Source organism: Hippoglossus hippoglossus, chromosome 19, assembly GCF_009819705.1.
Source record: "Hippoglossus hippoglossus isolate fHipHip1 chromosome 19, fHipHip1.pri, whole genome shotgun sequence".
Lineage (NCBI taxonomy): Eukaryota > Metazoa > Chordata > Actinopteri > Pleuronectiformes > Pleuronectidae > Hippoglossus > Hippoglossus hippoglossus.
In genome coordinates, this window is record NC_047169.1 from 4,312,726 (window position 1) to 4,327,343 (window position 14,618).

Sequence of the window (14,618 nt, forward strand, 5' to 3'; positions counted from 1 at the left end):
ATCTCAGGTTCGTTAGAGCCGCTGATGGAGATCCAGGCTTTATACGGGGAGGGAGGGAGAGTGACAGCGGCGGCGGCCAATCGCACCGCGAGGATGGTGCACGAGCGGCTGAGTGTTGGGAGGAGGGGGCCAATCAGAGGGAGGCGTGTGGGCGGGGCCCGGCTGTGGGAGCGTGGAAGAGGCGCGTGCGACTGGAAGTTTGGAAAAGTTTCTTATTGGACGTAAAAACCAACAAAGTGAAGTTTAACGCGTTTGGATGATTCGGTTTAATTTAGACTGAGTTCAGGTTTTAGTGCGAAGTTTTTCTGACGCGTTTCTGCTGAATAGGACAAACTTTTAATTAATTAACAAAACAAACAAATAAATAATAAAATATCACATGAAAACACATCAGAAGAATTTAAATCATTTCCCCACAAACACACGTTCATCACGAGTTTGTCTCTTTTATGTGTTAAAACAAAGTTTGAGTTTTTACTCCTGACACTGAAGCGAAGGTCAAGACTTTCACTTTTATAATTTTACATTCAAACGAGTCAAAGTAAAGTCAGACAGATGATTCATTAATTAATGTTAATTATGTAATTACTTAATTAATTTATAATCATTTAATTTACTGTATTTATTCACCCTGACGGCTGAAGAATCGACTGGAGGAACAGTAACAGGCCTAAATAATAATAATAATAATAATAATAATAATAATAATAATAGTTTGCGATAGTAGAGACTGTTCATAATGTATTTATTTATTTAGGTTCATATTTCATTTAGTCTTAATTGATTATGATTATAATTATTATTATTATAATAATTATTATAAATAATTATAGGTACTTTTTTACATATGAGTGTTCTTCTGTTTCTCGGCGCTAAAATAAATGAAAGTGTTCTGGTGTAAAAGTGTAAAGTTGAAATCACTTCGTCAACAAGTTAAATCCATTTCCGTGCTCGCGTGGATCTGGAATTTACTTCAAATTGAACTTGAACAAACTAAAACTTAAACCCTGAACAAAGTCTCGTGGTTTTATAGTTTTGTATTGTTTTATTTATTAAGTGTTGTGATTCTAAACTCGAAGAAGTTCTGCAGCAAACAAGCAGAACAAAGCTTTTAAGAGCTTTTAATTATTAATAGGCTGTAAATTAATTTGTATTCTTCTTAAAACCGCTGAGGTTATTTCACATTAAAAATTGTGACAACAAATAGAATCAGATTAATAGCTGGTAAATAATAGTTTTGTCTCGTCATTCAAACTTTTACACGTTAAACTTTTCCCCACATATCTGAGGACGAGTCCTGCAAAGCTCCGGAATGAGAGAAAGTGGGAAGATGCACTTGATGTTCAAATGTGGAGGAGAAATAAATATAAAGCGAGGTTTTTTCATGGGAAACATGGAGATGACTCAACCTCGGGATCTTCTGAAGGAAAATAGATCCACTGACGAAGTGTGTGTTCATGTTTAAGACGTGCACGCCATCCACTGGGACTGTGCACGAGCATGAACATGTAAAAACCTAAACCTGAAACACTGAGTCCCATAGAAAAGCATGTTTTTAATCAGAGGTGTATATTCTTATATTTAATTTGAAACACGTACAAAATAAAGGGCTGCTGTTGCTTGTGTTCCTGAAGTTTGTCTTTATCCGTTTTTTCCCACCACAGAGTTTTCCTCCTGTCCTTCATCCTGCAGGAACTTGTGGGTGTTTTACTGCTGCTGCCGGTCTCGTTGTGTAGTTTGTGTTAAATGTTGCTTCAGGATTATACTGCAGCTCTTTGGATCCTGTTTGGCAACAGCCGACCTTTGAGGAGAGGCCAGAGGTCATCCGTCATCCTGAGGTTTCACTGCCTATAGGTTTCTTTTCTTTTTTTTTTGAAGACTCCTGGAATCTGATCTGTTCCTCACTATTCCCCCCCCCCCCCCCCCCCCCCCCCCACACATTCATCTGATGTGTGCGGATATGAAAGCACATGGTGGTGGTGGTCCTCCAGTGCTCATTGCCGCTCAGGGACCCTCTCCCCTGTTTACAGATGCATATTTCCCCTCCTCAGTTTTGTTGACTCTGGCGTGAAAAAAAGCTCAGAGACTCGGAGACGGAGCAAATAACATCAATGATTTAATGGCTGATATCAGTGGGAAAGAGAGAAAGCTCCATGTGTTCGTGCACGGAAACCAGAGAGAGCTCGTGAAATATTGTTGGCTTATGAAATAATAACACACTGAACTTTCTCAAGTTTTTCTTCACCCTGCACGAGAGTTCATGCGATAAATTTAAAGTACAAAATGCCGAATTATTTTGTGGTCAACTGCCACTTTGTGTATTAGCTGATGATGTAAGTCATTAAAATACTTTCTTCTGAAGATAAATATGTTAAAATATTCCTCCTGAATAAAAAGTTCTCAAACTACTGAAAAGTCCAGATTTCTTTTTTTATAAAAATGCAGATGTTCATTCCAAAACTTAAATTGATGTTTGCAAAAATGTTAAATGCTTAACGTAAGAGTTGGTTATGTCATTATCGCTGCAAACCAATTTTCCTATGAGCACAAGTGAAGAATCTATCAAAGTAGTTGAGATACAACTAGATATAAACTCAGATTTAGGGTGAGCACATGAAACTGGAGAATAACGTCCAAGCCAAGTTATGAAGTAATTATTGTTTTGGAGTTTTTGGATAATTCCTGAGTTTATAAACTTGCCCCAAACTTTCACAGTTAACTTTGAATAATGAGAATTTCAAAAAGGATGAATTTAGATTGTGTCTTCATTCCAATTCTATTCCAAATAGCACCAGACACAATCTCCAGGCACTTTACATAGTAATGTCGAAGACTCACAATATTATAGAGAAACACAACAGTTCCAACGACGCGCTTTGGCAACTGTTGAGAAAAACTCTTTTAATAAGAAGAAACCTCGAGAACCAGACTCAACGGTTGAAAACTCAGTTAACTCGGACGCTTCATCTGCATATTTAATCTCCTAAAACTCCTAAAAAGACGGCAGCAGTTCCAGCTGCAGGTCCAGAGGTGCAGATAGTGTGACATCATTCTACACAGGTTTGGTGCATGTGTGTTTTTTCCGCCCGACTGCAACAGGTGGCTGGATCTCTCCCCCCTTCGCCCTCCGATATGAAACGCCGTGTCCGGTCAGACACTTTACGAGGATGTCGATCCGCTTCAGGTCTCCCGGCCTTGACTAAATCCCTCAGCCCTTTTTATGGAGGGAGGATGGCGGCGAGGGGAACGGGGGGACGCTTGCTTCTCTCAAGTGCAGCGACGCAAACGAAACCAAATACCAAAACTAGGGGTGAAGTGCGGAAGGGGAGCACATGTTGACTGACAGGTGCGGCGCTTATTGGACGGATGGCCGTTTGTGCTTAAAGCGAACACATCCACTAAGGCTATAAGTGAACTTTAATCTGGTTCAGCAGCACCTAACAAGGTTTGTGTGTTTGATGAGAGCGAGGCTCACACTTCAGGTACAGTGAACGAGTCAATGAGGACACAACAGACAGAATCACAATCATCACTTTGTTTATTGTTAAGAGAACGATTGCCCTTGTTTTTCCGACAGGAGGGAACTGTTCCCTTTCGTTTTGGTGCCGGTGAACCGTGTTGACATGAACCGTTACGTTAAAGAAAGACCCATCGGTGCATTTGCTGAGTCGACAAATGCGACGAGGCTTTTATAACTGTCAAGTATCTGGGATCAAGTGACACACACATCTGGTGCGAAGATATAGCTGCTTCATGAGCTGCAACATGATTATATTTGCCCCCATTTTCTTAAATCAAACATAAATCTTTTGGTTTCATGTCCATCTTCTTAATTGCATTTCGACGATGCATTGGATAAATCTGCAGACGCAGCTGCTGCGTGGATCCATAGGAGCAATTTACGCTGTACAACACAGAGGAACTGTCGGGCCCCTACACAAATAAATACAGAATATACACAGTACACACACATTGAAATGATCACAAACTGGTGCAATGATTCAGTGTGTTTTTCTGTAAATCCGCTGTTTTTGATCACAATCATTCCTGATCTGCAGTGAGCACCACTGGCTGCCACTAAACAGGTAAGATAACGTGGCCACCATCCGGCCCCCGACTCGGCAGGACGAGTGGTCAGAGCAACACTGAGGGAGCAGCTCAGTTCAGTCAGAGGCGTCGGGGCGTTAAAGGAGTTAGCTCTGCAGGGTGACGGTTAAAGCAGCGGCCGCAGGCAGAGCCGCCACTTCCTCCGGTTCCCTGCGAGGCTTCTTACTGGTGAGCGCCAGCAGCAGCAGCATGGGCAGGTGCCACAGGCTGCAGAAGAACAACTTGCGGGCGCTGCTGCGGTCGCCCTTGCGGTAGAAGCGGAAGGCCAGGTAGCTGATGAACAGGTTGATGGGCAGGGAGATGAGGGGGAAGGTCCAGGTGGTGAGGTCCAGCACGGGTGCTAAGGTGGACAGGCCCACCAGAGCCAGGCTGTGGCGCAGGGCCACCCGCTTGCACATGCCAGGGTGGGTGACGGACATCATGCGGTAGCCGCCGCGGGAGTAGTCTTCCCTCAAGTTCCAGCTGAGGGCGTTGAAGTGGGGGAACTGCCAGCTGTACAGGAAACCACCCAGCAACAAAGCACCTGGGGTGGGGGGGGGGGGGGGGAGATAAAAGGAGGAGGAAGGGGGAGAGGATTAATGAAGCAGAGTCTGAGGGAGTCAAACTAATGTGCCGCTTCTTTAATTCATACTCAGCTGCCAAATATTACACCGAGTGCTGAAATATATTGTAATGTCTGGATAAAAGTTCCTCTTATTAATCTCACAATGCAATAAAAGACAGAACTTTAACATTTATATATTCAAAGCACAAAAATAACCACTTTGCAAAACTTTGTTTTTATTAAAAAAAACAAAACAATATTTAGCAAAGTGCTTTGGCTTTTTCTGAAAACAAGTTTGATTACATCCAGTGGGAGACATCAACACTTTGGTCTATTTTAAAAAGGAAAAACAAGTATTTCAAAATAATACTCAGAGCCAGAAAGGTCGTCTTCATGTATAATCTCATATTTAAAACTCGGTGTCACAGCTATTTAATGATTGATTTACTGATTAAGTAGCTGAATCAAATTTTAACTCATGGAAATTCAATTATGGAGTTAAAACTTTTGAAAAACCTCCCAACACGTACAGTTACTACGAATATTGTCTCAGTCATAAACTGTATATAAAGATGGACAACATGAGCATGTTGATCGCCCCCCGGTGGCTGGCTGCAGTATTAATCATACACCCCACCTCCTCCATGTTAGTGATTGGGACATGGACCAAACTAAATAGTCAGGTTACATTCATTTTTCTCAAAGATGGATTCTGTCGTTTTAGATTGTTCTCATCACACTGACGTTCGTTTAAGTGCACATTGGTTTTAATTCGTTATTTGATGCTATTTGTTATTACAACAGTTACTATTTATTAAATAAATCAGTGCATAGAGTGACAGGAAGATACTTTTCCTATATTTAAAAAGGTGCAGTCGGGAACATTTGCTTCAATAAAATACCTTTTGTGGCATATTTTATAAAACTGGAAATTCCGCATTGGCTTCACTTTGTTCATCCATTATTATATTCAGTTTGTAGCATAGCACAGGCGGGCTAACGTTAGCTTGTCCATTACTGGTGGTTAGCGTTGTGTTATTGCATTAGTGAATTTTCAGTGTGCGTGTTGTCTTTCTGGTCTCGTCTGTTACTGCGGTTACTATCCTGCGTGTGCACCGCAGCCGGCTCCGTATCATTCAAATTCTCTCGTTCTCTTTCTCTCCCTCCTCCACCGACGTTAATCATTTGATAACATGCAGTTCATTCAAAAGGGCGACTTCATGTCAAAGGCCGAGCCTCGGTGCAGACTAGATTGTGGCTTTAATGAAGAAGACCAGTTGCTATGGAATTAGTGGCTCTCCTATAAACACAGTGATGGAATGGAATAAAAGTATTTTAATTCATAGATGAAAAGCCAGTAAACTCAATAAACATGATGTTGAATGAGGCCACTAATATAAATATTAAGTTGAGCGAGTGCTCCCCTGGGCAATGGCAGCAACATGAGAAAACACATTTCATACAGTTGCCATAACAGAAAACTTAAATGTGTGCAACCAACAAGCTGAATAAGTCTCCGTCTCTTCACTTAACCTAACATTCATCTGGCAGATGCTTTTGTGCAAAGCCACTTAGAATAAGTGCCGTCGAACTCTGCAGGAACAAGGACAACTAACAGCACTACAGGGATTCTGGCCTGTGTGTAAATAAAACTTTGTGTGGTGTGATATCCAGCCTGGTTCGACACGTCCCAGTGAACCCAGTGAAGAACAACAATTCACACTGAGCAGGGAGACAGTGACGTGAGATAAAACAAGGGGCAGCAACAATTATCATCATTATCGATTCATCTGCTCTTCATTTTCTCTACTAATTGTTTAATGGTAACATTTTGAAATTATTTGCTTCAAAAACCGCAAATATATTCGATGTACTATCGTATAAGAAAAATAAGATGGCACATTATTCTCCTTTGAAAAGCTACAACCTGTTAAATCGAAAAAAGTATTTTCAATAGATTCAATGGATTCTTGGCTTCAGCTGCAGATTAAAACGAAACCTGCCACTAACTCAGGACTCTACAGGTTTGGGTTTGGAGGCTCCGACCCAAACGCTACTCATTCACTTTGAATGTTGGCAGTTTGTTCTAATCCACCATTTGGTTTAATTGAATTTCTAAATACTTTGAAAAGCCCCACTTCACATTTTCATAGTCCTGAGTGGTGTCTTATTTCAAAGTGCTTGTTTCATCTCAAGTCCACAACCCAAAGATGTTTAATTTACAGTGATGTAAAACAGAGAAAAGCAGCAAATCCACCCATTTGGTTTCTTTGCTTCATAAATGACTTCAATGTGTTGAAAATGCTTCAGTGGACTTAATGTTTCAGTGGCATCATCTATATGTGGTCGTACCTGGACCGAGACAACCTGTGGCAGCCGTCCAGCCCATGACAGGAGGTATGGCGCCCACCACCGCTCCCACCCAGGTGTTGGTGATGCTGAGCCTCTTGAGAGGTGTGTAGCAGCAGGTGTAGAGGAAGATGTTGAGGGCGCCCAGGAAGCCTGTTAGCGGGTTCACAGCCAGCGTTAGCAGAGCGACTCCCGGTATCCCACAGGCGAGAGCAAAGGACACGGCGTGGAGGGGACTGATGGAAGACAGGAGGGAGAGAGGATATGATAATCAGCTAAATCAGCAAAGAAACCATTCAATATTTACAAAAGCAGGTTTATGAGATGAGATTCTGATGGTTTTTATATATATATATATATATATATATATATACATATATACACAGGTTACAGTACACAAAATACAGGCAGGGACAAAAGCCTCTGATTTCCAAAGGAACTACGGAATGATGAACGTCTGTGGGCTTGTGCAGGCACCAGATAGTCGAACCTGTTCTCGCACACACACACACACACACACACACACACACACACACACAGACAGACACACACACACCCAGGCCACACACTGACAGTGAGCCGCCCTGCATGGCTGCATCTCAAAACGGGAGGCTTAGAGGAAGCTCATCTGATAAGAGTTTGTCGGGGATAAAAGTAGCCCTGCAAGATGAATAGCATGTGCACACACCAGAGATCAAAACTAGCCGAAGAAAACCGCTGTGGCTCAGGCTTTTACCCCGGATGAAGATTTCCTCCTCCACCTCCTCCTCCTTTATCCTCCTCCTCCTCCTCCCCTCATCTTTTATTGAAAGCAGTGATGGTCGGGTCTGGTTCAAATTCACCAGTAAATGCTCCATAAATTAAAGAGAGGGCAGATTAAAATCTTGACCAAACGCAGGCCTTCTTCTTCAAAAAGCAAACGGGGCTTTTATTTTGGTGGCGCGGCCGAGCAGAGAGATTGGTGCATTAATGTGATTAGTGGTGTTATGTCTGTTTTATGTGGGCTGAGGTGGGGCCGTGCAGGCTGGCTATGGGCTGTTGACAGTCTGGCTGTGGGCTGGCTCGGCGGGGGGGGGGGGGGGTTGTGTCACATGGCCTGAGGTGGGTTTACTGTCCTCTGCTTACAGTCGGACGCAGCCGCAGTCATAACGTCAGGTGGGTAAAGTCAACACAGAACGCCAGCGAAGTCGGCAGCTGTTTAGAAAACAATCAAGGACTTGGATCCAAATGTGACACGTGAGGGATTTTTACCCATTAGCTTAAAGAAACCGGATGAATCCACTTAAAGCTGTTAAATAATCAAGAGGTAAAAGAGGACGAGGTGAAGAAACTGCAGAGAACTAACTCGTCTGGACTACGTCAAGCTGCCTTTAGGGACTAATGTAGAACTTATAGATTCTAGAAACCTGAAAATACTTGTACTGTATCCTGAACTGCTATGTCGCAAAATACACATCATTTGTTTTTCACTAGTACCAAAAACAGCAGCAATGTGAATCCATCTAGAAAATGTTTTCCTTTGCCTAGTGTTTGCAGCGATTTGTCTGGAAACTTTAGACAAAGAAATTCAAATCCCAGACTTGAAGGTGAGTTAATACATTTGCACTAAGAGCTGGATAATTAAATACTTATTCACAGCACGCTGCACTGGTTCATTGTTTGCTCTCCATTTTCAGCCATTAAAAAACATCATTATTTCTCCTGGTAAATGATTCAGACCATCACGATTGCAGTCATGAAAATCAAATGCCTTAAAGTTGTTTTTTCTTCTATCTTTGTAAAAGAAGACAAAGGTTAATAAACACAGATAGTTCATGAGAACACAAACGATAAGAATCATTCAAAACAACACGTATCATTTTATCTCCAAACTGACGAGACTAACTGTTCCAGACTAAATGACCTGATCCAGCAAGGTCAACAGTCGTGACTCATGATTTGTGTGTCACAGTCTGTCTTTAAAGAAAATGTATCTTCTGTGTTTCCTTCCTTTTAAGAATCTGAAAGCTATTTAGCATCGAACCACATGTGGAAGCTTCAAACTCTGCAAAAAAAACCACAACTGAGGATGGGAAACTGTACTTCACATTTTACAGAAGAGCAATAAAAGGTGGGGAAACACTATTGTAGTCTCGACATAAAAACGAGAAACTATTTCAGATGCTGCTACATCACACTGGGCAGACAGAGTCCCGCGCGGGGAGGCAGATGTAGTGGAGGAACATCATTTGGCTCATAAAAAGCCTCGTCCTGAAAACAACATGGAAAATGTGTAAAATACGGCCGTCTGACGGCTTGTTTGACAGGTCGGTCCCTGCCTCCCATCTGCTCGCCGACTCTACACCGCATGTGTGAGAGAGGGAAGGAGACAGGGCGAAAGACACAGAGTCTCCATGTGTCTCGCAGACATACAGACGCACACCTCTTTTTGTCAGCGACACACTAAAAGCCGGGGAGAAGAGGCTGTGTTTAGACAGTGAGAGAACATCTTCAATTACCAGCTCAGCAGCAGGAGAGGCCACTTTTAAACAGCACGTCAGGGGAGAATCCCTGAACTTGGGATGAGTTAGCTGTTATGATACTGACAAAGTGTTCAGTCATAAAGTGACTACGTTGCTATTAGCAGGCAACACGGGTATTTAGCATCCTGCTGGCTGCATGTGAGATAATAAGCTGTTTGCTCCTGAATACAAAAGAAAGAGGAGATGTGGAGCTTTTCCTGTAAGAGAAGTAAAACAACCACTGACGATGGGTGAAGACGGCATTTGTGAAACACCTGTGGCAGTTTTACAAAGATTTGTATCGACACGGTGATGCAGGCAGTTCATCGAGTACCAACGCAGAGCTAATTTCTCATCTAAATACTGGAGGTAACAAAGCGAATTGTGCTCAAGTAACCTCAACCTCCCCCCCTCCTCCTCCCCCCCGGCCTGGTAACAAGCTCACATTACATCTTACAGGTGTAACGCAGAGGGACCTCACTGCTGCCATGTATTTCTGTTATTGGCAGCTACAGTCCTCGTCTTCCAGTGTCATAATGACTCAATAACTAAAGCTGCAACATGTATGCAAAAGTAAGAATAAGACTCTAAATCAGTGCTGGATGTGTGCTCACTAGTGTTTTATCTGTCAGTGAGCAAGGCAGCAGTGACAGAATTTGTCATTCGTTGCAGTATGAATTCAGTTTGCTAGTGTTGTTTGCTCGTCTGCACTGAGCTGAATTTCGAAACATGCTGAGCTGTTTCTGTGCCTCTCGCACTCTCCAGTCCGTCGTCACGCTCTTTTTTTTTTTAGCAATAAAAAAGTGCAGATGGGCCTGCTACGCTAAATAGTTGATACACAACATCATGGGAAAAATGCTGTTAAATAAGCACAAAAGGGAGAAAGCTGTACCTGATCTGTCCTCTGACGAGTGGACGGTTCTTCGTGCGGTTCATGTTGGAGTCAAACGGCACCTCAAAGTACTGCAGAGACAGAGGAACACATTAAAAGGTCAGATGCTGTTCCAGACACATTCAGACAAGAAAAGGGAGGAAACGTACTCAGTTTCTTTTCATGCCCACACATCACATTATGTATAATACAGCAATGAAAACTCATCACTTTGTGGTTTAAAGCTGAATTTAGATTTAACACTTTTTAACCGGGTGTGTGTTTTATATGCAGTTCTTACACCAAAAGTTAAAAAAGGTACAGATGCTAATTTTCTGTTTTCAACAATGAGCTGTTCAGGTCGAAGACACAGATGTTTGTGTTGCAATATTCCTGCAGATGCAAACAAATAAAAAACAAATGTCAAGTCCTGCACAAACTTGAAAATAGCCTGGTCCACCCGAAAGTACACACACGACCACTTCCTACTTTTCAGACCACTTCTACGTTGCTTTGGTCTTTGTCAGTTCAGTTTGGTTTTAGTGAGTTGATAAGTTTGAAACATTTTAAAGAAACAAAAAGATAATGTACACAAACACCTGCTCTCAAAATCAAATGTTTACTTATTACCTATTATTTAACTCTTATTTACTTATTGAAATATATTTACAGCATCTTTATTTACTTGAACATAATCAAAATAAACAAATATTCTATATATTTGCAACTCATCTGCAGCTTTTTGCTTTAACAACAATATTCACAACACTCAAAACCAGGGACCATTAACCAAGGTACGTCTGTCCTTCCTTTTTTTAGATAATTTATTCTTCCATTCATTCTCTTTTTCTCTTTTAAATCAGTTTTTGAAAGCAAGCAGCCATTATGACACATTACACCTTCTCTCTGCCTCCTTGCTCTCTGATGTTAGCACAGACACACTAGTCAGCTTGGTAAATTCACTAAGAGCCACATAAAATGTACAGGGCAAAGCAAAGATGGGAGACTTCCACCACTTCCGGCTCTGTGAGTGTTTCCCTGCCACATGTGGAGAGAAACAACGGAAGAGGAGCGGCTCGGGGCACGGTCACATCCGAACCTCTGAGCCAAACGCTCGCCCCACCACTCGGGAGAGTAAACGGACTGGAGGTGGAAGGTGGAGGCGGTGGCGGCGAGCTGTTGGGTGGGAGGTGGCGCTGGTGGCGGGGTGTTCTGGGATACAACTATGTGAAAAACTACTTATACTCCTGTTTTATGATCTGCTCTGGAGGAGTATGCTTCAAAGTGCTCCCATGAGATTGGCAATGTGTGACTTAAATGCAAACACATGGGGCGCTTATATGCAGGAACTGGCTAATCTCCCTCTCCCTCTTTGTGTGTGTGTGTTAGCGACCGAAAGTGTGTGCATTTGCCTGCCTGCATAAGAGCCTTCGACTAATGAAGAAAACAGATAAAGCTCTTAAGGCTTCAGAATATCAAGATCCATCTCTTCTGATATATGGTTCACATAAAATGTCTAATAAACAGATAATCCACTTTTCTCTCCTTAAAGCCCAGTCCTCAGATTTACTGCACTTATGACACTGGACATTATTAAGAAAACCCCTGGTGGAAGGCACTGCATTTCATATTATATAGATTTTTTATTTTGAAGAGCATTAGGAGAGTGGGCTGCTCAGAGTCACCTGACTGGGATTCCACGTCTTTCCAAATTCCAACCTTGAATCTCCGTCCGGGTCGAATGTGTTGCTGGTCGTTGCTGGTGTTATATTTTACCGTGGTTTGCATGAGCTGTTATTGCCCTTTCTCAGGATTTCATTTCAGGCGAGAAATGGATCACAGTGACATTTAGTCAAAGAGGAATTGCCTTCCACTTTTTACATTATTTTGAGGACAAAATTAGCATAAGTAATAAAAGAAGCGGAGCCTTTCATGGTGGTGCCGGCCACACATTATAAAGTAGGTAAATATATCTCATTTGGCTCTTGTTACTGCTGAAGTTGCAGCACTAAAACTCCTCAACCAACCAAAGATATTAAAAATAGCGGTGGAATAAGCTCTTCACATGCTCCAAAGAAAATCTCCCGCTTCCCTTTTCCATCTTGGCTTCATGGAGTTGTCATGGAGCACTAGCTGGCTGAGTGGACTGGGCGAGGGCAGAGCGCAGCTGTGTATGCGGCTGTGGGACCCCAAGGCCCCGGCTGAGGTGTTAATTCTATTTCCTGGGTCAGGAAATGCGTCAGGAGGTCAGGGGCCGCATGAGAGAGAAATGCACTTTGTGGCCAGAGCAGTGCTGAAACAGGGCGCAGGCGGGCCGAGGGCCAAGCTCGCTGCAACTCGGCTCACATAAAACGGATCCACTCAGTTTCCAAGAACATCATTCCACATGTGAGAAAAAAGGACCTTTGCATTGTGCCCCTACAGGATTAGAAGGCACCTGCACCATGTGCAAGAACAAAGAGGAGAGAGACGAGTATTTCAAAACACAAGTTCCACAGCACTGCCATTGTTTGGGTGAACCTGTCGTCAGTGTGTATGGATGATTTGATGTGAACGTCGAAGTCACTCAGTCCTTCCCACTGTGTGCGCGCTGCCCCTTCTTTTCAGTTTGTCACATTCTGCTCGCGTTCCTCCGTCTCTCTGCCTTTTAAGTCAGAGCGCCTCATCTGGTTCGCATCAGCCCTTGTCATTATTTTCCGCCCCAACACGGCCACGGTGTTACAGTGATGGCATTTAAATAATTGGGCCGTTTGTGTGCGTGCACGTCTGCTGCTAACAGGTAGGTCTCCAGGTTCAGAGTGGATCTGTTTAGAGTTGATGAGAGTTTCACAGGTCGTCACCTGCGTTGACTTGAAGTAACTTGACTGTGAAACTGACTGACAGAGCATTTGGTGGATGTTTGGCAATAAAATCAATCTCCAGCAGGGAAACTTGTCCAGTATATTATACATGTCATCAATAAAGTGTTAATAATTGAATAAATTAATAGGGAATGATTTAATATACTTAATAAGTGACCCCATTACTATCAATAGGCAAATATATATAGTATTTACACTGTGTAATATAAATACTATATTTCCAATATAAAAAAAAAAGCTAAAACAAAGAAACAAAATACAAAATTAAACAAAATGGCAAAATGTCTCTTTACTCTCGTATATTGAATATCAAATGTAAACAAATCTCATTAAATTGTATATAAAACTTAGTAGTTTATGTCTGACAGCTGAGCAACTCTACATTAATAATATAGCCTCTATTACAGCTTTGATCTAGGCTTTGATATTTTGAATATTATTGGTAAAAAGAGAGATAGGCCGGGAGCGTCAGTGGGGCTGGTTGTGGAAGGAGGGATTGGACATGATTTCAACAGCCTTCATCTTCAGCATGAACAACACAATGAATGTGCACAATGTTCAGGAAATAGAGGCAAACAGACTTTTGTTCCTGATATATTTGTGTGCTCGCATCACTGACACAATGACAGCCTATTGAAACTGCAGGCTGTAGTGTTTGTAGAGCCGAGTGTGGCACTTTTCAAAAGGTGGCGTGCAAACAAAGCTTTGAAAATGGATCGTGCTTCAGATCCATTAAAAAAAACTGCCTGGAACAATACCAATCCCAGCCTTATGGATCAGCTCTGGATATACACAGAGAGGTTGGAGAGAATGAAACCGGAAGTTATGGCTGCTGCTCTCAATTACGGACAGAAACACACACACACACAAACCCCATAACCGTAGGGGCAATTATCTGCCAGATGATGAGGGCTAAAAACAGGCAAGACCAAAGTGTGAAGCAAGGAGGTGGGAGTGTTTAGTTGCCAGATCCTCCGAGCTATCAAAGACAGAGCGTGATCCAGTGCCAACCACCAGGGCTCAATTGATAACAGGCTGCAGGGAGCCATTTCCTACTCTCCAGTTGAAGCTAAACAGGATAACTTGGCATTGTATCCTGGTTTGATTTATAGTGACGCTTACCCATAAAATGTATCTGCAAATAAACAATCATTTAGGAGGACTTTATTTGTACATTTTGGCAATGTGTGTAATTTAAAATCTTTGCCCTCCTTCAGTGCTTGTGCCTGACAGAGCCCACACGATAAGCACACCTCCTATCAGCCAGGAAAAACAACAACGGGAAGTGAGGTGAAGGTCGGAGAGGAGCGATGCAGCAACTACACACGGTGCGTTCACTGTGTTTACTCGAGAGGCAAGAGTGTGCCTCAACACAGGCAGAGGAA

At 42.5% G+C, this 14,618-nt stretch overlaps 1 protein-coding gene across 1 annotated transcript in view; it reads right to left on the bottom strand.

Annotated features, from left to right (window-relative positions):
• Positions 1-3,697: 3,697 nt before the first annotated feature.
• LOC117753067 (protoheme IX farnesyltransferase, mitochondrial) overlaps positions 3,698-14,618 on the bottom strand; it is a 29,509-nt gene continuing 18,588 nt past the window's right edge. The window contains exons 5-7 of the mRNA XM_034570933.1: positions 10,394-10,464; positions 7,004-7,236; positions 3,698-4,630 (exon numbers count right to left, since the gene is read on the bottom strand). Coding sequence (XP_034426824.1) covers positions 4,194-4,630; positions 7,004-7,236; positions 10,394-10,464 — 741 coding nt within the window. The 3' untranslated portion in view covers positions 3,698-4,193. The remainder of the gene's footprint in view (positions 4,631-7,003; positions 7,237-10,393; positions 10,465-14,618) is intronic.